Below are 27,424 nucleotides of genomic sequence, written 5' to 3' on the forward strand. Positions count from 1 at the left end.
GCAAAGCTCAACAAACATAATTAGATTCCTATTCATATAATATTGCAGATGGCTATATTTTTTTTATCCGTTTCAGTGTACAACATTTATTATTTTACTTAATTTGTTACGATTAATATAATACATCTAAAATTCGTGATACTGAAACTTCGTACATTGTATATCCGCGTATCCAGGTATTACCGCATTCTCTTCTAGACTACTACACTTGATAAGTCAAGAATGATCACACTCAGGATTATCTTGTAACAAAAAAAAGTAATTAGTTATGAAAAACATGGAGTGCACAACCGTAACACGCAGATGTACAGCAGCACAAGCATGGTTCCCCCACACTGCAAAGTACAATAAAACGGCCTCATTAAACATGACAGCGTAGTGTGGCAGTTTTATACCCAAGGCGGACCGACATGCTTTTTTGTGTTTAGTGTGTTATCCTTCCCCCGCATCTCCGACGAGCACAGTTGGCTACGTACAGTGCGAAAGAAGTTCAACATACATGAGTAGTGTCAATGATTCGGAGACGAGGTTTGTCGGAGGCACCTTCTTTATTAACGTTCACGGTCTCGTCCACACACTCTCCACATGCGCTTAGCCTGTGCACAACACGAGCTGTCTGACACTGACGGTGCTGACTGAGACTGCCAACAACGATCCTGCAGCGCAATATCTAGCGGAGACGGCGACGAGACGACAGCGAGGACGACACGAGTCCAATCCCAGAACCGGCAGCCTCGAGCTCCTTTATCCTACCAGCGCGGCCTGGCCCCGCTCTGACCACGCCTCCCTTCTCGAACCTACTAGCAGGTTCCAGGGGCCTCCAGATGTGGTCCTCCATGACCCTTGCCCTAGTCCTTCCGCTCTGCCAACACACCCGTGCACACGCTCATCGGCGTGTGTACTCTCTGTCCACCACAACTGCCGCTGCTGTCCACCAGCTGGCGCTATTGCACTACACATGCATACACCTGCCTGACCAAATACATTTATCTTGAAGTCTCTCCATGGACTTTCCTCACCTCGTTCACATTCTTCTTTTTCTCTGTCCCTCCTTTTCCGGCTTGCCAAATCATATATTCGATCTTTCTCCCTCCTTGCACACTTCCACTGGAATCAACGTATCCAATACACCAAGCAGTCCCCCTCCTTAACCACCTTTCTTTACCCTCTTAAAGCTCACCTCTTCTCTATTCCCTTTCTCTTCTCTCCCCTCGCCCTTCCACTCCTCCCCATCCCTCCCCTGCCCCTCAAAATACAACAACAGCAGCAAGGTGTTTTCTGTGATGCTCACGCTGGAGAGGACGGTTGAAACCTCAAATGCTATCATCATTTATAGAGGGGGTACAGCTGCTCCCCCCACTGCCCCCCCCCATCTATGTCGCGGCCAACCCTCCATGAGTGTCCGCCCGTTCTGTGCCGCGGGAGCAGCTCGTCGTGGAGGCGCGGCTCTACGGGGTGATGGGCGCCGACGGAACTATCTCCAACCTCACCAATTGGGACTACAACAGCGCCGTCTTCTTTGCAGGGACCGTCGTCACCACCATTGGTACGGTGCGGGGCCCTCGGGCCGAGGGCCATCCATGCTACGAACCCGGCCACCTGAGTTCGAGCCCCCTGCTCACGGTCAATACCAGTGACGAACATCGGTTCTGGGCATCCTATTATCTTATAAATATAGAGCACCTGAGCTCAAAGGCACCTCACATAGTTTGATAGCGGTAACACAAATAAAGTGATTTAGATGGCAAGGGGTGTGCAAAGGGCCGAAAAATGAGGGATGGGAAGGAGTGGAGGGGGAAGAAGAGGAAAGGAATGGGCAATGTAAAAGAGGCGAGGCTTTAAAGAGAGGTATGTAAGGAGGTTAAGGAGGGGGATTTCTCAATGTGCAAGGGAAGTTAATTCTCGTGGAAGGGTGCAAGGAGGGAGAAATATCGAAAACGGGATGAGGAACAGGGAGGACAGATATACATAAGATTGTGAGTGAGGTAGGGAAAGGCCATGGAGAGATTTAAAGACGAGTATACGGTATTTAAAAAGACAGTGGTGTAGCAAACGTGAAATCAGTGAGCTTGAATGAGGAGAGGTGAAGTGTGAGAATTAAATGGGAGATTCAAAATAACGAGAACAGGGTTTCCCCCCTTTTCTGGCAACAAAACAGGTGTTAAGTTGTTAAAACACCAAACGCCTATTGGCATACCTCTGGTATAACACCGTTTGAGACGAGGCTCAAAAGAAAGCTGTCTCTGGTGTGGACCAATCAGTTCCAAAGACAATGCATATATTATCAGAGTGTTTTTTATCTGCATTCTGACCACAAGTATTGTGGTTAATGCAGATATGATTCCCTTTCAAAGGTTTCAGTTTGGTGTTTTAACAACTTAACACCTGTTTTGTTGCCAGAAAAAATGGTAAAAACCTATTATCATATTTTGGTACTTGCAAAGGAGGTCCCATGATGATTCAAAATAACCTTTCCAGAAACATTTTTAATTGTTGGAGGGAAGGGAGGGTATAGGCAGGGAGACTGAGGAGAAGATAATTGCAGCAGCAGTCCCCCAGATGGGTAAACATCCGACACTCAACCAGGAGGAGTTTGGTGGCAGAAAGTGAAATGAGACGGCGCATTTTCCTAATATTGAATTCATGAAAGCAACAGATGTCAGTAGTCGTGGCAATATGGGTGGGAAAAGCGAGGGACGAGTCAAAGGTGACACCGACGTTCAGAGCAGAGGAAGAAGGAGTGAGGGAGAAAGAAAGAAAGGAGATGGTGGAGACGGGAGGGGGAGAGTGGAAGGCCAGAAAGAGAAGGATTTATGTTTTGGACGGATTGAGAGAGAGAGTGAAGCACCATCCATGATTGGATAGCAGCCAGGCAGGAGGAGATGTGAGAGGAAAGGTCAGGGGTGAGAGAGGGAAAGGAGAAGTGGCTTTGGGCTGCTGTTGGCAAAAGAAATGACAAGGAAAGCAGAAAGATGAGACAATAGAATCAAGAAGCGAAATATCGAGAGGAAATAGCAAGAAACGCAGAACCGAACCCTGCAAAACACCGACACTGAGAGGGGAGGGTTGGGATGTGGAGTGATTGAAATAATCTGAGGATGTACAAGAAGCAAGGTAAGACTTAAACCAGGAGGGGGGAGTGGCAGTAGATGCCAAGGTCGGAGATAGTTGCATGGGCCTCGCCTGGGTTTACTGAGCCTGCTGTGGTGTGTAAACAGCACTTGGGAGAACGGTGACCAGGCGCGGTCTCTGGCCTTTCGGTCTCCTGGTGCGCCGTTCCGGCCTGCAGAGGTGCTCGCCAACAGCCCTTGCCCAAACAACCCGTTAAAGGCTCTACAGCGGGTCTTTGGTAATGCAGTTAGCATTTGTTGTCCTTTCCCCCGCGCCTCCGATAAGAACGGTCGGTGGGAGACTCGCCACTGCGTTGTGCCGCTTGTTCTGTAAATTTACAAAGACGATCCAACATTGGATGCACATGGCAATGTTTCATGAAGCTGCTTTGGGCCTAAGCAATGCCGAATTATGGTTTTGTATACGCCCCCTCCAACCTCCAGGCTATGGGAACCTGTCCCCCGCCACCGTGGGGGGCAAGGTGTTCTGTATCATCTTTGCCACCTTCGGGATCCCGCTCAACGTGGTGGTGTTGAACAAGGTTGGCCAGACCATCCTGCGTGGCTTCGACCGGATCGCGGGGGTCTTGAGAAAAAAGGGGTTCAAAAAGGTACGACGGGGGTGCCTTAATTAGTGTCCAACAGCCACCTACATTCTCTCACGCACAAACATTGTATCATCCGCCCACACCCAACCACCCAAACTTCATCGTTGACCCAGACTCAACCACCCAAATTCCACCACTGACCGAGACCCAACCACCCAAACTCAACCACTGACCCAGACTCAACCACCCAAACTCCACCACTGACCCAGACTCAACCACCCAAACTCCATCACTGACGCAGTCCCAATCACCCAAACTCCATCACTGACCCAGACTCAACCACCCAAACTCCATCACTGACCCAGCCCCAAACACCCAAACTCAACCACTGACCCAGACTCAACCACCCAAACCCCTCCACTGACCCAGCCCCAAACACCCAAACTCCATCACTGACCCAGCCCCAACCACCCAAACGCCATCACTGACCCAGCCCCAAACACCCAAACTCCATCACTGACCCAGACTCAACCACCCAAACTCCATCACTGACCCAGCCCCAAACACCCAAACTCCATCACTGACCCAGCCCCAAACACCCAAACTCCACCACTGACCCAGCCCCAAACACCCAAACTCCACCACTGACCCAGCCCCAAACACCCAAACTCCACTGACCTAGCCCCAAACACCCAAACTCCATCACTGACCCAGCCCCAATCACTCAAACTCCATGACTGACCCAGCCCCAAACACCCAAACTCCACCACTGACCCAGCCCCAATCACCCAAACTCCACTACTGACCCAGCCCCAAACACCCAAACTCCACCACTGACCCAGCCCCAAACACCCAAACTCCATCACTGACCCAGCCCCAAACACCCAAACTCCACCACTGACCCAGCCCCAATCACCCAAACTCTACCACTGACCCAGCCCCAAACACCCAAACTCCACCACTGACCCAGCCCCAAACACCCAAACTCCACTGACCTAGCCCCAAACACCCAAACTCCATCACTGACCCAGCCCCAAACACCCAAACTCCACCACTGACCCAGCCCCAAACACCCAAACTCCACCACTGACCCAGCCCCAAACACCCAAATGCCACTGACCCAGCCCCAAACACCCAAACTCCATCACTGACCCAGGCCCAACCACCCAAAGTCCACGGCTGACCCAGACCCAACCACCTAAACTCCATTACCCAATCTCTATTACCTTGACTTCCAAAACAGAACCCTAACTCTGTTCCACTGACCGAGCTCCTCCACACCCAAAACTCCATACCACCTCTTCTGCTCCTCTTCCAGAGTACAATCCGGTTCCTGACCACGATCGCCTTCGTGGGCCTGGGGTTCATAATCTTCGTGCTCTTCCCAGCCATAATCTTCATGGCCGTGGAGGGCTGGAGTTACACCGAGAGCTACTACTTCTCCTTCGTCACGCTCAGCACCATCGGCTTCGGGGACTACGTGGTCGGTGAGGTCACCACTTCCTCGTCGTGAGCCGTGGGCAGGGGCTACCACCAGAGGTCGACTGAGTGCTAGTGGTGTGGTGGCTGCGGTTATAAATCGGGTTAGAGTTCGGGTCAGGGATGAAGATAAGGTTAGAGGTACCGCAGCTCTGATAGGGTGAAATGGCTTAACATGTTTGGTTTGACGACCGCCCCCATTGAAGACCACCAGTCCCAGTGCCCCTTCCTCCCGCCTGCCTTCAGCACTGGTTTCACGTTGTGTATCAGTGTGTTTAGTGTTAGTAAGTCACTGGTTTCACGTTGTGTATCAGTGTGTTTAGTGTTAGTAAGCAACTAGTTTCACGTTGTGTATCAGTGTGTTTAGTGTTAGTAAGCCACTGGTTTCACGTTGTGTATCAGTGTTAGTGTTAGTAAGTCACTGGTTTCACGTTGTGTATCAGTGTGTTTAGTGTTAGTAAGTCACTGGTTTCACGTTGTGTATCAGTGTGTTTGGTGTTAGTAAGTCACTGGTTTCACGTTGTGTATCAGTGTGTTTAGTGTTAGTAAGCCACTGGTTTCACCTTGTGTATCAGTGTTTAGTGTTAGTAAGTCAATGGTTTCACGTTGTGTATCAGTGTTTAGTGTTAGTAAGCCACTGGTTTCACGTTGTGTATCAGTGTTTAATGTTAGTAAGTCACTGGTTTCACGTTGTGCATCAGTGTGTTTACTGTTAGTAAGTCACTGGTTTCACGTTGTGTATCAGTGTTTAATGTTAGTAAGTCACTGGTTTCACGTTGTGTATCAGTGTGTTTAGTGTTAGTAAGTCACTGGTTTCCCGTTGTGTATCAGTGTGTTTAGTGTTAGTAAGTCACTGGTTTCACGTTGTGTATCAGTGTGTTTAGTGTTAGTAAGTCACCAGTTTCACGTTGTGTATCAGTGTGTTTAGTGTTAGTAAGTCACCAGTTTCACGTTGTGTATCAGTGTGTTTAGTGTTAGTAAGTCACCAGTTTCACGTTGTGTATCAGTGTTTAGTGTTAGTAAGTCACTGGTTTCACGTTGTGTATCAGTGTGTTTAGTGTTAGTAAGCCACTAGTTTCACGTTGTGTATCAGTGTGTTTAGTGTTAGTAAGCCACTGGTTTCACGTTGTGTATCAGTGTTAGTGTTAGTAAGTCACTGGTTTCACGTTGTGTATCAGTGTGTTTAGTGTTAGTAAGTCACTGGTTTCACGTTGTGTATCAGTGTGTTTGGTGTTAGTAAGTCACTGGTTTCACGTTGTGTATCAGTGTGTTTAGTGTTAGTAAGCCACTGGTTTCACCTTGTGTATCAGTGTTTAGTGTTAGTAAGTCAATGGTTTCACGTTGTGTATCAGTGTTTAGTGTTAGTAAGCCACTGGTTTCACGTTGTGTATCAGTGTTTAATGTTAGTAAGTCACTGGTTTCACGTTGTGCATCAGTGTGTTTAGTGTTAGTAAGTCACTGGTTTCACGTTGTGTATCAGTGTTTAATGTTAGTAAGTCACTGGTTTCACGTTGTGTATCAGTGTGTTTAGTGTTAGTAAGTCACTGGTTTCCCGTTGTGTATCAGTGTGTTTAGTGTTAGTAAGTCACTGGTTTCACGTTGTGTATCAGTGTGTTTAGTGTTAGTAAGTCACCAGTTTCACGTTGTGTATCAGTGTGTTTAGTGTTAGTAAGTCACCAGTTTCACGTTGTGTATCAGTGTGTTTAGTGTTAGTAAGTCACCAGTTTCACGTTGTGTATCAGTGTTTAGTGTTAGTAAGTCACTGGTTTCACGTTGTGTATCAGTGTGTTTAGTGTTAGTAAGCCACTGGTTTCACGTTGTGTATCAGTGTGTTTAGTGTTAGTAAGTCACTGGTTTCACATTGTGTATCAGTGTGTTTAGTGTTAGTAAGTCACTGGTTTCACGTTGTGTATCAGTGTGTTTGGTGTTAGTAAGTCACTGGTTTCACGTTGTGTATCAGTGTGTTTAGTGTTAGTAAGTCACTGGTTTCACGTTGTGTATCAGTGTGTTTAGTGTTAGTAAGCCACTGGTTTCACGTTGTGTATCAGTGTGTTTAGTGTTAGTAAGTCACCAGTTTCACGTTGTGTATCAGTGTGTTTAGTGTTAGTAAGTCACTGGTTTCACGTTGTGTATCAGTGTGTTTAGTGTTAGTAAGCCACTGGTTTCCCGTTGTGTATCAGTGTGTTTGGTGTTAGTAAGTCACTGGTTTCACGTTGTGTATCAGTGTGTTTAGTGTTAGTAAGTCACCAGTTTCACGTTGTGTATCAGTGTGTTTAGTGTTAGTAAGTCACTGGTTTCACGTTGTGTATCAGTGTGTTTAGTGTTAGTAAGTCACTGGTTTCACGTTGTGTATCAGTGTGTTTAGTGTTAGTAAGTCACTGGTTTCACGTTGTGTATCAGTGTTTAGTGTTAGTAAGTCACTGGTTTCACGTTGTGTATCAGTGTGTTTAGTGTTAGTAAGTCACTGGTTTCACGTTGTGTATCAGTGTGTTTAGTGTTAGTAAGCCACTGGTTTCCCGTTGTGTATCAGTGTGTTTGGTGTTAGTAAGTCACTGGTTTCACGTTGTGTATCAGTGTTTAGTGTTAGTAAGTCACCAGTTTCACGTTGTGTATCAGTGTATAGTGTTAGTAAGTCACTGGTTTCACGTTGTGTATCAGTGTGTTTAGTGTTAGTAAGTCACTGGTTTCACGTTGTGTATCAGTGTGTTTAGTGTTAGTAAGTCACTGGTTTCACGTTGTGTATCAGTGTGTTTAGTGTTAGTAAGTCACTGGTTTCACGTTGTGTATCAGTGTGTTTAGTGTTAGTAAGTCACCAGTTTCACATTGTGTATTAGTGTGTTTAGTGTTAGTAAGTCACTGGTTTCACGTTGTGTATCAGTGTGTTTAGTGTTAGTAAGTCACTGGTTTCACGTTGTGTATCAGTGTTTAGTGTTAGTAAGTCACTGGTTTCACGTTGTGTATCAGTGTGTTTAGTGTTAGTAAGTCACTGGTTTCACGTTGTGTATCAGTGTGTTTAGTGTAAGTCACTGGTTTCACGTTGTGTATCAGTGTGTTTAGTGTTAGTAAGTCACTGGTTTCACGTTGTGTATCAGTGTGTTTAGTGTTAGTAAGTCACTGGTTTCACGTTGTGTATCAGTGTGTTTAGTGTTAGTAAGTCACTGGTTTCACGTTGTGTATCAGTGTTTAGTGTTAGTAAGTCACTGGTTTCACGTTGTGTATCAGTGTGTTTAGTGTTAGTAAGTCACTGGTTTCACGTTGTGTATCAGTGTGTTTAGTGTTAGTAAGCCACTGGTTTCCCGTTGTGTATCAGTGTGTTTGGTGTTAGTAAGTCACTGGTTTCACGTTGTGTATCAGTGTTTAGTGTTAGTAAGTCACCAGTTTCACGTTGTGTATCAGTGTTTAGTGTTAGTAAGTCACTGGTTTCACGTTGTGTATCAGTGTGTTTAGTGTTAGTAAGTCACTGGTTTCACGTTGTGTATCAGTGTGTTTAGTGTTAGTAAGTCACTGGTTTCACGTTGTGTATCAGTGTGTTTAGTGTTAGTAAGTCACTGGTTTCACGTTGTGTATCAGTGTTTTTAGTGTTAGTAAGTCACCAGTTTCACGTTGTGTATCAGTGTGTTTAGTGTTAGTAAGTCACTGGTTTCACGTTGTGTATCAGTGTGTTTAGTCTTAGTAAGTTACTGGTTTCACGTTGTGTATCAGTGTGTTTAGTGTTAGTAAGCCACTGGTTTCACGTTGTGCATCAGTGTGTTTAGTGTTAGTAAGTCACTGGTTTCACGTTGTGTATCAGTGTGTTTAGTGTTAGTAAGTCACTGGTTTCACGTTGTGTATCAGTGTTTAGTGTTAGTAAGTCACTGGTTTCATGTTGTGTATCAGTGTGTTTAGTGTTAGTAAGTCACTGGTTTCACGTTGTGTATCAGTGTTTAGTGTTAGTAAGCCACTGGTTTCACGTTGTGTATCAGTGTGTTTAGTGTTAGTAAGCCACTGGTTTCACGTTGTGTATCAGTGTGTTTAGTGTTAGTAAGTCACTGGTTTCACATTGTGTATCAGTGTGTTTAGTGTTAGTAAGTCACTGGTTTCACTTTATGTATCATTGTGTTTGGTGTTAGTAAGTCACTGGTTTCACGTTGTGTATCAGTGTGTTTAGTGTTAGTAAGTCACTGGTTTCACGTTGTGTATCAGTGTGTGTAGTGTTAGTAAGCCACTGGTTTCACGTTGTGTATCAGTGTGTTTAGTGTTAGTAAGTCACCAGTTTCACGTTGTGTATCAGTGTGTTTAGTGTTAGTAAGTCACTGGTTTCACGTTGTGTATCAGTGTGTTTAGTGTTAGTAAGCCACTGGTTTCCCGTTGTGTATCAGTGTGTTTGGTGTTAGTAAGTCACTGGTTTCACGTTGTGTATCAGTGTGTTTAGTGTTAGTAAGTCACCAGTTTCACGTTGTGTATCAGTGTGTTTAGTGTTAGTAAGTCACTGGTTTCACGTTGTGTATCAGTGTGTTTAGTGTTAGTAAGTCACTGGTTTCACGTTGTGTATCAGTGTGTTTAGTGTTAGTAAGTCACTGGTTTCACGTTGTGTATCAGTGTTTAGTGTTAGTAAGTCACTGGTTTCACGTTGTGTATCAGTGTGTTTAGTGTTAGTAAGTCACTGGTTTCACGTTGTGTATCAGTGTTTAGTGTTAGTAAGTCACTGGTTTCACGTTGTGTATCAGTGTGTTTAGTGTTAGTAAGTCACTGGTTTCACGTTGTGTATCAGTGTGTTTAGTGTAAGTCACTGGTTTCACGTTGTGTATCAGTGTGTTTAGTGTTAGTAAGTCACTGGTTTCACGTTGTGTATCAGTGTGTTTAGTGTTAGTAAGTCACTGGTTTCACGTTGTGTATCAGTGTTTAGTGTTAGTAAGTCACTGGTTTCACGTTGTGTATCAGTGTGTTTAGTGTTAGTAAGTCACTGGTTTCACGTTGTGTATCAGTGTGTTTAGTGTTAGTAAGCCACTGGTTTCCCGTTGTGTATCAGTGTGTTTGGTGTTAGTAAGTCACTGGATTCACGTTGTGTATCAGTGTTTAGTGTAAGTAAGTCACCAGTTTCACGTTGTGTATCAGTGTGTTTAGTGTTAGTAAGTCACTGGTTTCACGTTGTGTATCAGTGTGTTTAGTGTTAGTAAGTCACTGGTTTCACGTTGTGTATCAGTGTGTTTAGTGTTAGTAAGTCACTGGTTTCACGTTGTGTATCAGTGTGTTTAGTGTTAGTAAGTCACTGGTTTCACGTTGTGTATCAGTGTTTTTAGTGTTAGTAAGTCACCAGTTTCACGTTGTGTATCAGTGTGTTTAGTGTTAGTAAGTCACTGGTTTCACGTTGTGTATCAGTGTGTTTAGTCTTAGCAAGTTACTGGTTTCACGTTGTGTATCAGTGTTTAGTGTTAGTAAGCCACTGGTTTCACGTTGTGCATCAGTGTGTTTAGTGTTAGTAAGTCACTGGTTTCACGTTGTGTATCAGTGTGTTTAGTGTTAGTAAGTCACTGGTTTCACGTTGTGTATCAGTGTGTTTAGTGTTAGTAAGTCACCAGTTTCACGTTGTGTATCAGTGTGTTTAGTGTTAGTAAGTCACCAGTTTCACGTTGTGTATCAGTGTGTTTAGTGTTAGTAAGTCACCAGTTTCACGTTGTGTATCAGTGTTTAGTGTTAGTAAGTCACTGGTTTCACGTTGTGTATCAGTGTGTTTAGTGTTAGTAAGCCACTGGTTTCACGTTGTGTATCAGTGTGTTTAGTGTTAGTAAGTCACTGGTTTCACATTGTGTATCAGTGTGTTTAGTGTTAGTAAGTCACTGGTTTCACGTTGTGTATCAGTGTGTTTGGTGTTAGTAAGTCACTGGTTTCACGTTGTGTATCAGTGTGTTTAGTGTTAGTAAGTCACTGGTTTCACGTTGTGTATCAGTGTGTTTAGTGTTAGTAAGCCACTGGTTTCACGTTGTGTATCAGTGTGTTTAGTGTTAGTAAGTCACCAGTTTCACGTTGTGTATCAGTGTTTAGTGTTAGTAAGTCACTGGTTTCACGTTGTGTATTAGTGTGTTTAGTGTTAGTAAGTCACTGGTTTCACGTTGTGTATCAGTGTGTTTAGTGTAAGTCACTGGTTTCACGTTGTGTATCAGTGTGTTTAGTGTTAGTAAGTCACTGGTTTCACGTTGTGTAGTGTTTAGTGTTAGTAAGTCACTGGTTTCACGTTGTGTATCAGTGTGTTTAGTGTTAGTAAGTCACTGGTTTCACGTTGTGTATCAGTGTGTTTAGTGTTAGTAAGCCACTGGTTTCCCGTTGTGTATCAGTGTGTTTGGTGTTAGTAAGTCACTGGTTTCACGTTGTGTATCAGTGTTTAGTGTTAGTAAGTCACCAGTTTCACGTTGTGTATCAGTGTATAGTGTTAGTAAGCCACTGGTTTCACGTTGTGTATCAGTGTTTAATGTTAGTAAGTCACTGGTTTCACGTTGTGTATCAGTGTGTTTAGTGTTAGTAAGTCACCAGTTTCACGTTGTGTATCAGTGTGTTTAGTGTTAGTAAGTCACCAGTTTCACGTTGTGTATCAGTGTGTTTAGTGTTAGTAAGTCACTGGTTTCACGTTGTGTATCAGTGTGTTTAGTGTTAGTAAGTCACTGGTTTCACGTTGTGTATCAGTGTGTTTAGTGTTAGTAAGTCACTGGTTTCACGTTGTGTATCAGTGTGTTTAGTGTTAGTAAGTCACTGGTTTCACGTTGTGTATCAGTGTGTTTAGTGTTAGTAAGTCACCAGTTTCACATTGTGTATTAGTGTGTTTAGTGTTAGTAAGTCACTGGTTTCACGTTGTGTATCAGTGTGTTTAGTGTTAGTAAGTCACTGGTTTCACGTTGTGTATCAGTGTTTAGTGTTAGTAAGTCACTGGTTTCACGTTGTGTATCAGTGTTTAGTGTTAGTAAGTCACTGGTTTCACGTTGTGTATCAGTGTTTAGTGTTAGTAAGTCACCAGTTTCACGTTGTGTATCAGTGTTTAGTGTTAGTAAGTCACTGGTTTCACGTTGTGTATCAGTGTGTTTAGTGTTAGTAAGTCACTGGTTTCACGTTGTGTATCAGTGTGTTTAGTGTTAGTAAGTCACTGGTTTCACGTTGTGTATCAGTGTGTTTAGTGTTAGTAAGTCACTGGTTTCACGTTGTGTATCAGTGTATTTAGTGTTAGTAAGTCACCAGTTTCACGTTGTGTATCAGTGTGTTTAGTGTTAGTAAGTCACTGGTTTCACGTTGTGTATCAGTGTGTTTAGTCTTAGTAAGTTACTGGTTTCACGTTGTGTATCAGTGTTTAGTGTTAGTAAGCCACTGGTTTCACGTTGTGCATCAGTGTGTTTAGTGTTAGTAAGTCACTGGTTTCACGTTGTGTATCAGTGTGTTTAGTGTTAGTAAGTCACTGGTTTCACGTTGTGTATCAGTGTTTAGTGTTAGTAAGTCACTGGTTTCACGTTGTGTATCAGTGTGTTTAGTGTTAGTAAGTCACTGGTTTCACGTTGTGTATCAGTGTTTAGTGTTAGTAAGCCACAGGTTTCACGTTGTGTATCAGTGTGTTTAGTGTTAGTAAGCCACTGGTTTCACGTTGTGTATCAGTGTGTTTAGTGTTAGTAAGTCACTGGTTTCACATTGTGTATCAGTGTGTTTAGTGTTAGTAAGTCACTGGTTTCACGTTGTGTATCAGTGTGTTTGGTGTTAGTAAGTCACTGGTTTCACGTTGTGTATCAGTGTGTTTAGTGTTAGTAAGTCACTGGTTTCACGTTGTGTATCAGTGTGTTTAGTGTTAGTAAGTCACCAGTTTCACGTTGTGTATCAGTGTGTTTAGTGTTAGTAAGCCACTGGTTTCACGTTGTGTATCAGTGTGTTTAGTGTTAGTAAGCCACTGGTTTCCCGTTGTGTATCAGTGTGTTTGGTGTTAGTAAGTCACTGGTTTCACGTTGTGTATCAGTGTGTTTAGTGTTAGTAAGTCACCAGTTTCACGTTGTGTATCAGTGTGTTTAGTGTTAGTAAGTCACTGGTTTCACGTTGTGTATCAGTGTGTTTAGTGTTAGTAAGTCACTGGTTTCACGTTGTGTATCAGTGTGTTTAGTGTTAGTAAGTCACTGGTTTCACGTTGTGTATCAGTGTTTAGTGTTAGTAAGTCACTGGTTTCACATTGTGTATCAGTGTGTTTAGTGTTAGTAAGTCACTGGTTTCACGTTGTGTATCAGTGTGTTTAGTGTTAGTAAGCCACTGGTTTCCCGTTGTGTATCAGTGTGTTTGGTGTTAGTAAGTCACTGGTTTCACGTTGTGTATCAGTGTTTAGTGTTAGTAAGTCACCAGTTTCACGTTGTGTATCAGTGTATAGTGTTAGTAAGTCACTGGTTTCACGTTGTGTATCAGTGTGTTTAGTGTTAGTAAGTCACTGGTTTCACGTTGTGTATCAGTGTGTTTAGTGTTAGTAAGTCACTGGTTTCACGTTGTGTATCAGTGTGTTTAGTGTTAGTAAGTCACTGGTTTCACGTTGTGTATCAGTGTGTTTAGTGTTAGTAAGTCACCAGTTTCACGTTGTGTATTAGTGTGTTTAGTGTTAGTAAGTCACTGGTTTCACGTTGTGTATCAGTGTGTTTAGTGTTAGTAAGTCACTGGTTTCACGTTGTGTATCAGTGTTTAGTGTTAGTAAGTCACTGGTTTCACGTTGTGTATCAGTGTGTTTAGTGTTAGTAAGTCACTGGTTTCACGTTGTGTATCAGTGTGTTTAGTGTAAGTCACTGGTTTCACGTTGTGTATCAGTGTGTTTAGTGTTAGTAAGTCACTGGTTTCACGTTGTGTATCAGTGTGTTTAGTGTTAGTAAGTCACTGGTTTCACGTTGTGTATCAGTGTTTAGTGTTAGTAAGTCACTGGTTTCACGTTGTGTATCAGTGTGTTTAGTGTTAGTAAGTCACTGGTTTCACGTTGTGTATCAGTGTGTTTAGTGTTAGTAAGCCACTGGTTTCCCGTTGTGTATCAGTGTGTTTGGTGTTAGTAAGTCACTGGTTTCACGTTGTGTATCAGTGTTTAGTGTTAGTAAGTCACCAGTTTCACGTTGTGTATCAGTGTTTAGTGTTAGTAAGTCACTGGTTTCACGTTGTGTATCAGTGTGTTTAGTGTTAGTAAGCCACTGGTTTCACGTTGTGTATCAGTGTGTTTAGTGTTAGTAAGTCACCAGTTTCACGTTGTGTATCAGTGTTTAGTGTTAGTAAGTCACTGGTTTCACGTTGTGTATCAGTGTGTTTAGTGTTAGTAAGTCACTGGTTTCACGTTGTGTATCAGTGTGTTTAGTGTAAGTCACTGGTTTCACGTTGTGTATCAGTGTGTTTAGTGTTAGTAAGTCACTGGTTTCACGTTGTGTATCAGTGTTTAGTGTTAGTAAGTCACTGGTTTCACGTTGTGTATCAGTGTGTTTAGTGTTAGTAAGTCACTGGTTTCACGTTGTGTATCAGTGTGTTTAGTGTAAGTCACTGGTTTCACGTTGTGTATCAGTGTGTCTAGTGTTAGTAAGTCACTGGTTTCACGTTGTGTAGTGTTTAGTGTTAGTAAGTCACTGGTTTCACGTTGTGTATCAGTGTGTTTAGTGTTAGTAAGTCACTGGTTTCACGTTGTGTATCAGTGTGTTTAGTGTTAGTAAGCCACTGGTTTCCCGTTGTGTATCAGTGTGTTTGGTGTTAGTAAGTCACTGGTTTCACGTTGTGTATCAGTGTTTAGTGTTAGTAAGTCACCAGTTTCACGTTGTGTATCAGTGTATAGTGTTAGTAAGCCACTGGTTTCACGTTGTGTATCAGTGTTTAATGTTAGTAAGTCACTGGTTTCACGTTGTGTATCAGTGTGTTTAGTGTTAGTAAGTCACCAGTTTCACGTTGTGTATCAGTGTGTTTAGTGTTAGTAAGTCACCAGTTTCACGTTGTGTATCAGTGTGTTTAGTGTTAGTAAGTCACTGGTTTCACGTTGTGTATCAGTGTGTTTAGTGTTAGTAAGCCACTGGTTTCCCGTTGTGTATCAGTGTGTTTGGTGTTAGTAAGTCACTGGTTTCACGTTGTGTATCAGTGTGTTTAGTGTTAGTAAGTCACTGGTTTCACGTTGTGTATCAGTGTGTTTAGTGTTAGTAAGTCACCAGTTTCACATTGTGTATTAGTGTGTTTAGTGTTAGTAAGTCACTGGTTTCACGTTGTGTATCAGTGTGTTTAGTGTTAGTAAGTCACTGGTTTCACGTTGTGTATCAGTGTTTAGTGTTAGTAAGTCACTGGTTTCACGTTGTGTATCAGTGTTTAGTGTTAGTAAGTCACCAGTTTCACGTTGTGTATCAGTGTTTAGTGTTAGTAAGTCACTGGTTTCACGTTGTGTATCAGTGTGTTTAGTGTTAGTAAGTCACTGGTTTCACGTTGTGTATCAGTGTGTTTAGTGTTAGTAAGTCACTGGTTTCACGTTGTGTATCAGTGTGTTTAGTGTTAGTAAGTCACTGGTTTCACGTTGTGTATCAGTGTTTTTAGTGTTAGTAAGTCACCAGTTTCACGTTGTGTATCAGTGTGTTTAGTGTTAGTAAGTCACTGGTTTCACGTTGTGTATCAGTGTGTTTAGTCTTAGTAAGTTACTGGTTTCACGTTGTGTATCAGTGTTTAGTGTTAGTAAGCCACTGGTTTCACGTTGTGCATCAGTGTGTTTAGTGTTAGTAAGTCACTGGTTTCACGTTGTGTATCAGTGTGTTTAGTGTTAGTAAGTCACTGGTTTCACGTTGTGTATCAGTGTTTAGTGTTAGTAAGTCACTGGTTTCACGTTGTGTATCAGTGTGTTTAGTGTTAGTAAGTCACTGGTTTCACGTTGTGTATCAGTGTTTAGTGTTAGTAAGCCACTGGTTTCACGTTGTGTATCAGTGTGTTTAGTGTTAGTAAGCCACTGGTTTCACGTTGTGTATCAGTGTGTTTAGTGTTAGTAAGTCACTGGTTTCACGTTGTGTATCGGTGTGTTTAGTGTTAGTAAGCCACTGGTTTCACGTTGTGTATCAGTGTGTTTAGTGTTAGTAAGTCACCAGTTTCACGTTGTGTATCAGTGTGTTTAGTGTTAGTAAGTCACTGGTTTCACGTTGTGTATCAGTGTGTTTAGTGTTAGTAAGCCACTGGTTTCCCGTTGTGTATCAGTGTGTTTGGTGTTAGTAAGTCACTGGTTTCACGTTGTGTATCAGTGTGTTTAGTGTTAGTAAGTCACCAGTTTCACGTTGTGTATCAGTGTGTTTAGTGTTAGTAAGTCACTGGTTTCACGTTGTGTATCAGTGTGTTTAGTGTTAGTAAGTCACTGGTTTCACGTTGGGTATCAGTGTGTTTAGTGTTAGTAAGTCACTGGTTTCACGTTGTGTATCAGTGTTTAGTGTTAGTAAGTCACTGGTTTCACGTTGTGTATCAGTGTGTTTAGTGTTAGTAAGTCACTGGTTTCACGTTGTGTATCAGTGTGTTTAGTGTTAGTAAGCCACTGGTTTCCCGTTGTGTATCAGTGTGTTTGGTGTTAGTAAGTCACTGGTTTCACGTTGTGTATCAGTGTTTAGTGTTAGTAAGTCACCAGTTTCACGTTGTGTATCAGTGTATAGTGTTAGTAAGTCACTGGTTTCACGTTGTGTATCAGTGTGTTTAGTGTTAGTAAGTCACTGGTTTCACGTTGTGTATCAGTGTGTTTAGTGTTAGTAAGTCACAGGTTTCACGTTGTGTATCAGTGTGTTTAGTGTTAGTAAGTCACTGGTTTCACGTTGTGTATCAGTGTGTTTAGTGTTAGTAATTCACCAGTTTCACGTTGTGTATTAGTGTGTTTAGTGTTAGTAAGTCACTGGTTTCACGTTGTGTATCAGTGTGTTTAGTGTTAGTAAGTCACTGGTTTCACGTTGTGTATCAGTGTTTAGTGTTAGTAAGTCACTGGTTTCACGTTGTGTATCAGTGTGTTTAGTGTTAGTAAGTCACTGGTTTCACGTTGTGTATCAGTGTGTTTAGTGTAAGTCACTGGTTTCACGTTGTGTATCAGTGTGTTTAGTGTTAGTAAGTCACTGGTTTCACGTTGTGTATCAGTGTGTTTAGTGTTAGTAAGTCACTGGTTTCACGTTGTGTATCAGTGTTTAGTGTTAGTAAGTCACTGGTTTCACGTTGTGTATCAGTGTGTTTAGTGTTAGTAAGTCACTGGTTTCACGTTGTGTATCAGTGTGTTTAGTGTTAGTAAGCCACTGTTTTCCCGTTGTGTATCAGTGTGTTTGGTGTTAGTAAGTCACTGGTTTCACGTTGTGTATCAGTGTTTAGTGTTAGTAAGTCACCAGTTTCACGTTGTGTATCAGTGTTTAGTGTTAGTAAGTCACTGGTTTCACGTTGTGTATCAGTGTGTTTAGTGTTAGTAAGTCACTGGTTTCACGTTGTGTATCAGTGTGTTTAGTGTTAGTAAGTCACTGGTTTCACGTTGTGTATCAGTGTGTTTAGTGTTAGTAAGTCACTGGTTTCACGTTGTGTATCAGTGTTTTTAGTGTTAGTAAGTCACCAGTTTCACGTTGTGTATCAGTGTGTTTAGTGTTAGTAAGTCACTGGTTTCACGTTGTGTATCAGTGTGTTTAGTCTTAGTAAGTTACTGGTTTCACGTTGTGTATCAGTGTTTAGTGTTAGTAAGCCACTGGTTTCACGTTGTGCATCAGTGTGTTTAGTGTTAGTAAGTCACTGGTTTCACGTTGTGTATCAGTGTGTTTAGTGTTAGTAAGTCACTGGTTTCACGTTGTGTATCAGTGTTTAGTGTTAGTAAGTCACTGGTTTCACGTTGTGTATCAGTGTGTTTAGTGTTAGTAAGTCACTGGTTTCACGTCGTGTATCAGTGTTTAGTGTTAGTAAGCCACTGGTTTCACGTTGTGTATCAGTGTGTTTAGTGTTAGTAAGTCACTGGTTTCACGTTGTGTATCAGTGTGTTTAGTGTTAGTAAGTCACTGGTTTCACGTTGTGTATCAGTGTGTTTAGTGTAAGTCACTGGTTTCACGTTGTGTATCAGTGTGTTTAGTGTTAGTAAGTCACTGGTTTCACGTTGTGTATCAGTGTGTTTAGTGTTAGTAAGTCACTGGTTTCACGTTGTGTATCAGTGTGTTTAGTGTTAGTAAGTCACTGGTTTCACGTTGTGTATCAGTGTTTAGTGTTAGTAAGTCACTGGTTTCACGTTGTGTATCAGTGTGTTTAGTGTTAGTAAGTCACTGGTTTCACGTTGTGTATCAGTGTGTTTAGTGTTAGTAAGCCACTGGTTTCCCGTTGTGTATCAGTGTGTTTGGTGTTAGTAAGTCACTGGTTTCACGTTGTGTATCAGTGTTTAGTGTTAGTAAGTCACCAGTTTCACGTTGTGTATCAGTGTTTAGTGTTAGTAAGTCACTGGTTTCACGTTGTGTATCAGTGTGTTTAGTGTTAGTAAGTAACTGGTTTCACGTTGTGTATCAGTGTGTTTAGTGTTAGTAAGTCACTGGTTTCACGTTGTGTATCAGTGTGTTTAGTGTTAGTAAGTCACTGGTTTCACGTTGTGTATCAGTGTTTTTAGTGTTAGTAAGTCACCAGTTTCACGTTGTGTATCAGTGTGTTTAGTGTTAGTAAGTCACTGGTTTCACGTTGTGTATCAGTGTGTTTAGTCTTAGTAAGTTACTGGTTTCACGTTGTGTATCAGTGTTTAGTGTTAGTAAGCCACTGGTTTCACGTTGTGCATCAGTGTGTTTAGTGTTAGTAAGTCACTGGTTTCACGTTGTGTATCAGTGTGTTTAGTGTTAGTAAGTCACTGGTTTCACGTTGTGTATCAGTGTTTAGTGTTAGTAAGTCACTGGTTTCACGTTGTGTATCAGTGTGTTTAGTGTTAGTAAGTCACTGGTTTCACGTTGTGTATCAGTGTTTAGTGTTAGTAAGCCACTGGTTTCACGTTGTGTATCAGTGTGTTTAGTGTTAGTAAGCCACTGGTTTCACGTTGTGTATCAGTGTGTTTAGTGTTAGTAAGTCACTGGTTTCACATTGTGTATCAGTGTGTTTAGTGTTAGTAAGTCACTGGTTTCACGTTGTGTATCAGTGTGTTTGGTGTTAGTAAGTCACTGGTTTCACGTTGTGTATCAGTGTGTTTAGTGTTAGTAAGTCACTGGTTTCACGTTGTGTATCAGTGTGTGTAGTGTTAGTAAGCCACTGGTTTCACGTTGTGTATCAGTGTGTTTAGTGTTAGTAAGTCACCAGTTTCACGTTGTGTATCAGTGTGTTTAGTGTTAGTAAGTCACTGGTTTCACGTTGTGTATCAGTGTGTTCAGTGTTAGTAAGCCACTGGTTTCCCGTTGTGTATCAGTGTGTTTGGTGTTAGTAAGTCACTGGTTTCACGTTGTGTATCAGTGTGTTTAGTGTTAGTAAGTCACCAGTTTCACGTTGTGTATCAGTGTGTTTAGTGTTAGTAAGTCACTGGTTTCACGTTGTGTATCAGTGTGTTTAGTGTTAGTAAGTCACTGGTTTCACGTTGTGTATCAGTGTGTTTAGTGTTAGTAAGTCACTGGTTTCACGTTGTGTATCAGTGTTTAGTGTTAGTAAGTCACTGGTTTCACGTTGTGTATCAGTGTGTTTAGTGTTAGTAAGTCACTGGTTTCACGTTGTGTATCAGTGTGTTTAGTGTTAGTAAGTCACTGGTTTCACGTTGTGTATCAGTGTGTTTAGTGTTAGTAAGTCACTGGTTTCACGTTGTGTATCAGTGTTTTTAGTGTTAGTAAGTCACCAGTTTCACGTTGTGTATCAGTGTGTTTAGTGTTAGTAAGTCACTGGTTTCACGTTGTGTATCAGTGTGTTTAGTCTTAGTAAGTTACTGGTTTCACGTTGTGTATCAGTGTTTAGTGTTAGTAAGCCACTGGTTTCACGTTGTGCATCAGTGTGTTTAGTGTTAGTAAGTCACTGGTTTCACGTTGTGTATCAGTGTGTTTAGTGTTAGTAAGTCACTGGTTTCACGTTGTGTATCAGTGTTTAGTGTTAGTAAGTCACTGGTTTCACGTTGTGTATCAGTGTGTTTAGTGTTAGTAAGTCACTGGTTTCACGTCGTGTATCAGTGTTTAGTGTTAGTAAGCCACTGGTTTCACGTTGTGTATCAGTGTGTTTAGTGTTAGTAAGTCACTGGTTTCACGTTGTGTATCAGTGTGTTTAGTGTTAGTAAGTCACTGGTTTCACGTTGTGTATCAGTGTGTTTAGTGTAAGTCACTGGTTTCACGTTGTGTATCAGTGTGTTTAGTGTTAGTAAGTCACTGGTTTCACGTTGTGTATCAGTGTGTTTAGTGTTAGTAAGTCACTGGTTTCACGTTGTGTATCAGTGTGTTTAGTGTTAGTAAGTCACTGGTTTCACGTTGTGTATCAGTGTTTAGTGTTAGTAAGTCACTGGTTTCACGTTGTGTATCAGTGTGTTTAGTGTTAGTAAGTCACTGGTTTCACGTTGTGTATCAGTGTGTTTAGTGTTAGTAAGCCACTGGTTTCCCGTTGTGTATCAGTGTGTTTGGTGTTAGTAAGTCACTGGTTTCACGTTGTGTATCAGTGTTTAGTGTTAGTAAGTCACCAGTTTCACGTTGTGTATCAGTGTTTAGTGTTAGTAAGTCACTGGTTTCACGTTGTGTATCAGTGTGTTTAGTGTTAGTAAGTAACTGGTTTCACGTTGTGTATCAGTGTGTTTAGTGTTAGTAAGTCACTGGTTTCACGTTGTGTATCAGTGTGTTTAGTGTTAGTAAGTCACTGGTTTCACGTTGTGTATCAGTGTTTTTAGTGTTAGTAAGTCACCAGTTTCACGTTGTGTATCAGTGTGTTTAGTGTTAGTAAGTCACTGGTTTCACGTTGTGTATCAGTGTGTTTAGTCTTAGTAAGTTACTGGTTTCACGTTGTGTATCAGTGTTTAGTGTTAGTAAGCCACTGGTTTCACGTTGTGCATCAGTGTGTTTAGTGTTAGTAAGTCACTGGTTTCACGTTGTGTATCAGTGTGTTTAGTGTTAGTAAGTCACTGGTTTCACGTTGTGTATCAGTGTTTAGTGTTAGTAAGTCACTGGTTTCACGTTGTGTATCAGTGTGTTTAGTGTTAGTAAGTCACTGGTTTCACGTTGTGTATCAGTGTTTAGTGTTAGTAAGCCACTGGTTTCACGTTGTGTATCAGTGTGTTTAGTGTTAGTAAGCCACTGGTTTCACGTTGTGTATCAGTGTGTTTAGTGTTAGTAAGTCACTGGTTTCACATTGTGTATCAGTGTGTTTAGTGTTAGTAAGTCACTGGTTTCACGTTGTGTATCAGTGTGTTTGGTGTTAGTAAGTCACTGGTTTCACGTTGTGTATCAGTGTGTTTAGTGTTAGTAAGTCACTGGTTTCACGTTGTGTATCAGTGTGTGTAGTGTTAGTAAGCCACTGGTTTCACGTTGTGTATCAGTGTGTTTAGTGTTAGTAAGTCACCAGTTTCACGTTGTGTATCAGTGTGTTTAGTGTTAGTAAGTCACTGGTTTCACGTTGTGTATCAGTGTGTTTAGTGTTAGTAAGCCACTGGTTTCCCGTTGTGTATCAGTGTGTTTGGTGTTAGTAAGTCACTGGTTTCACGTTGTGTATCAGTGTGTTTAGTGTTAGTAAGTCACCAGTTTCACGTTGTGTATCAGTGTGTTTAGTGTTAGTAAGTCACTGGTTTCACGTTGTGTATCAGTGTGTTTAGTGTTAGTAAGTCACTGGTTTCACGTTGTGTATCAGTGTGTTTAGTGTTAGTAAGTCACTGGTTTCACGTTGTGTATCAGTGTTTAGTGTTAGTAAGTCACTGGTTTCACGTTGTGTATCAGTGTGTTTAGTGTTAGTAAGTCACTGGTTTCACGTTGTGTATCAGTGTGTTTAGTGTTAGTAAGCCACTGGTTTCCCGTTGTGTATCAGTGTGTTTGGTGTTAGTAAGTCACTGGTTTCACGTTGTGTATCAGTGTTTAGTGTTAGTAAGTCACCAGTTTCACGTTGTGTATCAGTGTATAGTGTTAGTAAGTCACTGGTTTCACGTTGTGTATCAGTGTGTTTAGTGTTAGTAAGTCACTGGTTTCACGTTGTGTATCAGTGTGTTTAGTGTTAGTAAGTCACTGGTTTCACGTTGTGTATCAGTGTGTTTAGTGTTCGTAAGTCACTGGTTTCACGTTGTGTATCAGTGTGTTTAGTGTTAGTAAGCCACTGGTTTCCCGTTGTGTATCAGTGTGTTTGGTGTTAGTAAGTCACTGGTTTCACGTTGTGTATCAGTGTTTAGTGTTAGTAAGTCACCAGTTTCACGTTGTGTATCAGTGTATAGTGTTAGTAAGTCACTGGTTTCACGTTGTGTATCAGTGTGTTTAGTGTTAGTAAGTCACTGGTTTCACGTTGTGTATCAGTGTGTTTAGTGTTAGTAAGTCACTGGTTTCACGTTGTGTATCAGTGTGTTTAGTGTTAGTAAGTCACTGGTTTCACGTTGTGTATCAGTGTGTTTAGTGTTAGTAAGTCACCAGTTTCACGTTGTGTATTAGTGTGTTTAGTGTTAGTAAGTCACTGGTTTCACGTTGTGTATCAGTGTGTTTAGTGTTAGTAAGTCACTGGTTTCACGTTGTGTATCAGTGTTTAGTGTTAGTAAGTCACTGGTTTCACGTTGTGTATCAGTGTGTTTAGTGTTAGTAAGTCACTGGTTTCACGTTGTGTATCAGTGTGTTTAGTGTAAGTCACTGGTTTCACGTTGTGTATCAGTGTGTTTAGTGTTAGTAAGTCACTGGTTTCACGTTGTGTATCAGTGTGTTTAGTGTTAGTAAGTCACTGGTTTCACGTTGTGTATCAGTGTTTAGTGTTAGTAAGTCACTGGTTTCACGTTGTGTATCAGTGTGTTTAGTGTTAGTAAGTCACTGGTTTCACGTTGTGTATCAGTGTGTTTAGTGTTAGTAAGCCACTGGTTTCCCGTTGTGTATCAGTGTGTTTGGTGTTAGTAAGTCACTGGTTTCACGTTGTGTATCAGTGTTTAGTGTTAGTAAGTCACCAGTTTCACGTTGTGTATCAGTGTTTAGTGTTAGTAAGTCACTGGTTTCACGTTGTGTATCAGTGTGTTTAGTGTTAGTAAGTCACTGGTTTCACGTTGTGTATCAGTGTGTTTAGTGTTAGTAAGTCACTGGTTTCACGTTGTGTATCAGTGTGTTTAGTGTTAGTAAGTCACTGGTTTCACGTTGTGTATCAGTGTTTTTAGTGTTAGTAAGTCACCAGTTTCACGTTGTGTATCAGTGTGTTTAGTGTTAGTAAGTCACTGGTTTCACGTTGTGTATCAGTGTGTTTAGTCTTAGTAAGTTACTGGTTTCACGTTGTGTATCAGTGTTTAGTGTTAGTAAGCCACTGGTTTCACGTTGTGCATCAGTGTGTTTAGTGTTAGTAAGTCACTGGTTTCACGTTGTGTATCAGTGTGTTTAGTGTTAGTAAGTCACTGGTTTCACGTTGTGTATCAGTGTTTAGTGTTAGTAAGTCACTGGTTTCACGTTGTGTATCAGTGTGTTTAGTGTTAGTAAGTCACTGGTTTCACGTCATGTATCAGTGTTTAGTGTTAGTAAGCCACTGGTTTCACGTTGTGTATCAGTGTGTTTAGTGTTAGTAAGTCACTGGTTTCACGTTGTGTATCAGTGTGTTTAGTGTTAGTAAGTCACTGGTTTCACGTTGTGTATCAGTGTGTTTAGTGTAAGTCACTGGTTTCACGTTGTGTATCAGTGTGTTTAGTGTTAGTAAGTCACTGGTTTCACGTTGTGTATCAGTGTGTTTAGTGTTAGTAAGTCACTGGTTTCACGTTGTGTATCAGTGTGTTTAGTGTTAGTAAGTCACTGGTTTCACGTTGTGTATCAGTGTTTAGTGTTAGTAAGTCACTGGTTTCACGTTGTGTATCAGTGTGTTTAGTGTTAGTAAGTCACTGGTTTCACGTTGTGTATCAGTGTGTTTAGTGTTAGTAAGCCACTGGTTTCACGTTGTGTATCAGTGTGTTTGGTGTTAGTAAGTCACTGGTTTCACGTTGTGTATCAGTGTTTAGTGTTAGTAAGTCACCAGTTTCACGTTGTGTATCAGTGTTTAGTGTTAGTAAGTCACTGGTTTCACGTTGTGTATCAGTGTGTTTAGTGTTAGTAAGTCACTGGTTTCACGTTGTGTATCAGTGTGTTTAGTGTTAGTAAGTCACTGGTTTCACGTTGTGTATCAGTGTGTTTAGTGTTAGTAAGTCACTGGTTTCACGTTGTGTATCAGTGTTTTTAGTGTTAGTAAGTCACCAGTTTCACGTTGTGTATCAGTGTGTTTAGTGTTAGTAAGTCACTGGTTTCACGTTGTGTATCAGTGTGTTTAGTCTTAGTAAGTTACTGGTTTCACGTTGTGTATCAGTGTGTTTAGTGTTAGTAAGCCACTGGTTTCACGTTGTGCATCAGTGTGTTTAGTGTTAGTAAGTCACTGGTTTCACGTTGTGTATCAGTGTGTTTAGTGTTAGTAAGTCACTGGTTTCACGTTGTGTATCAGTGTTTAGTGTTAGTAAGTCACTGGTTTCATGTTGTGTATCAGTGTGTTTAGTGTTAGTAAGTCACTGTTTTCACGTTGTGTATCAGTGTTTAGTGTTAGTAAGCCACTGGTTTCACGTTGTGTATCAGTGTGTTTAGTGTTAGTAAGCCACTGGTTTCACGTTGTGTATCAGTGTGTTTAGTGTTAGTAAGTCACTGGTTTCACATTGTGTATCAGTGTGTTTAGTGTTAGTAAGTCACTGGTTTCACTTTATGTATCATTGTGTTTGGTGTTAGTAAGTCACTGGTTTCACGTTGTGTATCAGTGTGTTTAGTGTTAGTAAGTCACTGGTTTCACGTTGTGTATCAGTGTGTGTAGTGTTAGTAAGCCACTGGTTTCACGTTGTGTATCAGTGTGTTTAGTGTTAGTAAGTCACCAGTTTCACGTTGTGTATCAGTGTGTTTAGTGTTAGTAAGTCACTGGTTTCACGTTGTGTATCAGTGTGTTTAGTGTTAGTAAGCCACTGGTTTCCCGTTGTGTATCAGTGTGTTTGGTGTTAGTAAGTCACTGGTTTCACGTTGTGTATCAGTGTGTTTAGTGTTAGTAAGTCACCAGTTTCACGTTGTGTATCAGTGTGTTTAGTGTTAGTAAGTCACTGGTTTCACGTTGTGTATCAGTGTGTTTAGTGTTAGTAAGTCACTGGTTTCACGTTGTGTATCAGTGTGTTTAGTGTTAGTAAGTCACTGGTTTCACGTTGTGTATCAGTGTTTAGTGTTAGTAAGTCACTGGTTTCACGTTGTGTATCAGTGTGTTTAGTGTTAGTAAGTCACTGGTTTCACGTTGTGTATCAGTGTTTAGTGTTGGTAAGTCACTGGTTTCACGTTGTGTATCAGTGTGTTTAGTGTTAGTAAGTCACTGGTTTCACGTTGTGTATCAGTGTGTTTAGTGTAAGTCACTGGTTTCACGTTGTGTATCAGTGTGTTTAGTGTTAGTAAGTCACTGGTTTCACGTTGTGTATCAGTGTGTTTAGTGTTAGTAAGTCACTGGTTTCACGTTGTGTATCAGTGTTTAGTGTTAGTAAGTCACTGGTTTCACGTTGTGTATCAGTGTGTTTAGTGTTAGTAAGTCACTGGTTTCACGTTGTGTATCAGTGTGTTTAGTGTTAGTAAGCCACTGGTTTCCCGTTGTGTATCAGTGTGTTTGGTGTTAGTAAGTCACTGGATTCACGTTGTGTATCAGTGTTTAGTGTAAGTAAGTCACCAGTTTCACGTTGTGTATCAGTGTGTTTAGTGTTAGTAAGTCACTGGTTTCACGTTGTGTATCAGTGTGTTTAGTGTTAGTAAGTCACTGGTTTCACGTTGTGTATCAGTGTGTTTAGTGTTAGTAAGTCACTGGTTTCACGTTGTGTATCAGTGTGTTTAGTGTTAGTAAGTCACTGGTTTCACGTTGTGTATCAGTGTTTTTAGTGTTAGTAAGTCACCAGTTTCACGTTGTGTATCAGTGTGTTTAGTGTTAGTAAGTCACTGGTTTCACGTTGTGTATCAGTGTGTTTAGTCTTAGTAAGTTACTGGTTTCACGTTGTGTATCAGTGTTTAGTGTTAGTAAGCCACTGGTTTCACGTTGTGCATCAGTGTGTTTAGTGTTAGTAAGTCACTGGTTTCACGTTGTGTATCAGTGTGTTTAGTGTTAGTAAGTCACTGGTTTCACGTTGTGTATCAGTGTGTTTAGTGTTAGTAAGTCACCAGTTTCACGTTGTGTATCAGTGTGTTTAGTGTTAGTAAGTCACCAGTTTCACGTTGTGTATCAGTGTGTTTAGTGTTAGTAAGTCACCAGTTTCACGTTGTGTATCAGTGTTTAGTGTTAGTAAGTCACTGGTTTCACGTTGTGTATCAGTGTGTTTAGTGTTAGTAAGCCACTGGTTTCACGTTGTGTATCAGTGTGTTTAGTGTTAGTAAGTCACTGGTTTCACATTGTGTATCAGTGTGTTTAGTGTTAGTAAGTCACTGGTTTCACGTTGTGTATCAGTGTGTTTGGTGTTAGTAAGTCACTGGTTTCACGTTGTGTATCAGTGTGTTTAGTGTTAGTAAGTCACTGGTTTCACGTTGTGTATCAGTGTGTTTAGTGTTAGTAAGCCACTGGTTTCACGTTGTGTATCAGTGTGTTTAGTGTTAGTAAGTCACCAGTTTCACGTTGTGTATCAGTGTTTAGTGTTAGTAAGTCACTGGTTTCACGTTGTGTATCAGTGTGTTTAGTGTTAGTAAGTCACTGGTTTCACGTTGTGTATCAGTGTGTTTAGTGTAAGTCACTGGTTTCACGTTGTGTATCAGTGTGTTTAGTGTTAGTAAGTCACTGGTTTCACGTTGTATATCAGTGTTTAGTGTTAGTAAGTCACTGGTTTCACGTTGTGTATCAGTGTGTTTAGTGTTAGTAAGCCACTGGTTTCCCGTTGTGTATCAGTGTGTTTGGTGTTAGTAAGTCACTGGTTTCACGTTGTGTATCAGTGTGTTTAGTGTTAGTAAGTCACTGGTTTCACGTTGTGTATCAGTGTGTTTAGTGTTAGTAAGCCACTGGTTTCCCGTTGTGTATCAGTGTGTTTGGTGTTAGTAAGTCACTGGTTTCACGTTGTGTATCAGTGTTTAGTGTTAGTAAGTCACCAGTTTCACGTTGTGTATCAGTGTATAGTGTTAGTAAGTCACTGGTTTCACGTTGTGTATCAGTGTGTTTAGTGTTAGTAAGTCACTGGTTTCACGTTGTGTATCAGTGTGTTTAGTGTTAGTAAGTCACTGGTTTCACGTT

At 41.4% G+C, this 27,424-nt stretch overlaps 1 protein-coding gene across 1 annotated transcript in view; it reads left to right on the forward strand.

The window, feature by feature from the left end:
- The first annotated feature begins 321 nt into the window (after positions 1-321).
- The window catches only part of LOC116947954 (uncharacterized), a 40,487-nt gene continuing 13,384 nt past the window's right edge, over positions 322-27,424 (forward strand). The window contains exons 1-4 of the mRNA XM_076071187.1: positions 322-342; positions 1,429-1,633; positions 3,555-3,721; positions 4,977-5,145. Coding sequence (XP_075927302.1) covers positions 322-342; positions 1,429-1,633; positions 3,555-3,721; positions 4,977-5,145 — 562 coding nt within the window. The remainder of the gene's footprint in view (positions 343-1,428; positions 1,634-3,554; positions 3,722-4,976; positions 5,146-27,424) is intronic.

Source organism: Petromyzon marinus, chromosome 31 (assembly GCF_048934315.1).
Source record: "Petromyzon marinus isolate PM22_M1 ecotype Great Lakes invasive population chromosome 31, UKy_Petmar_22M1.pri1.0, whole genome shotgun sequence".
In the NCBI taxonomy this organism is placed as follows: domain Eukaryota; kingdom Metazoa; phylum Chordata; class Hyperoartia; order Petromyzontiformes; family Petromyzontidae; genus Petromyzon; species Petromyzon marinus.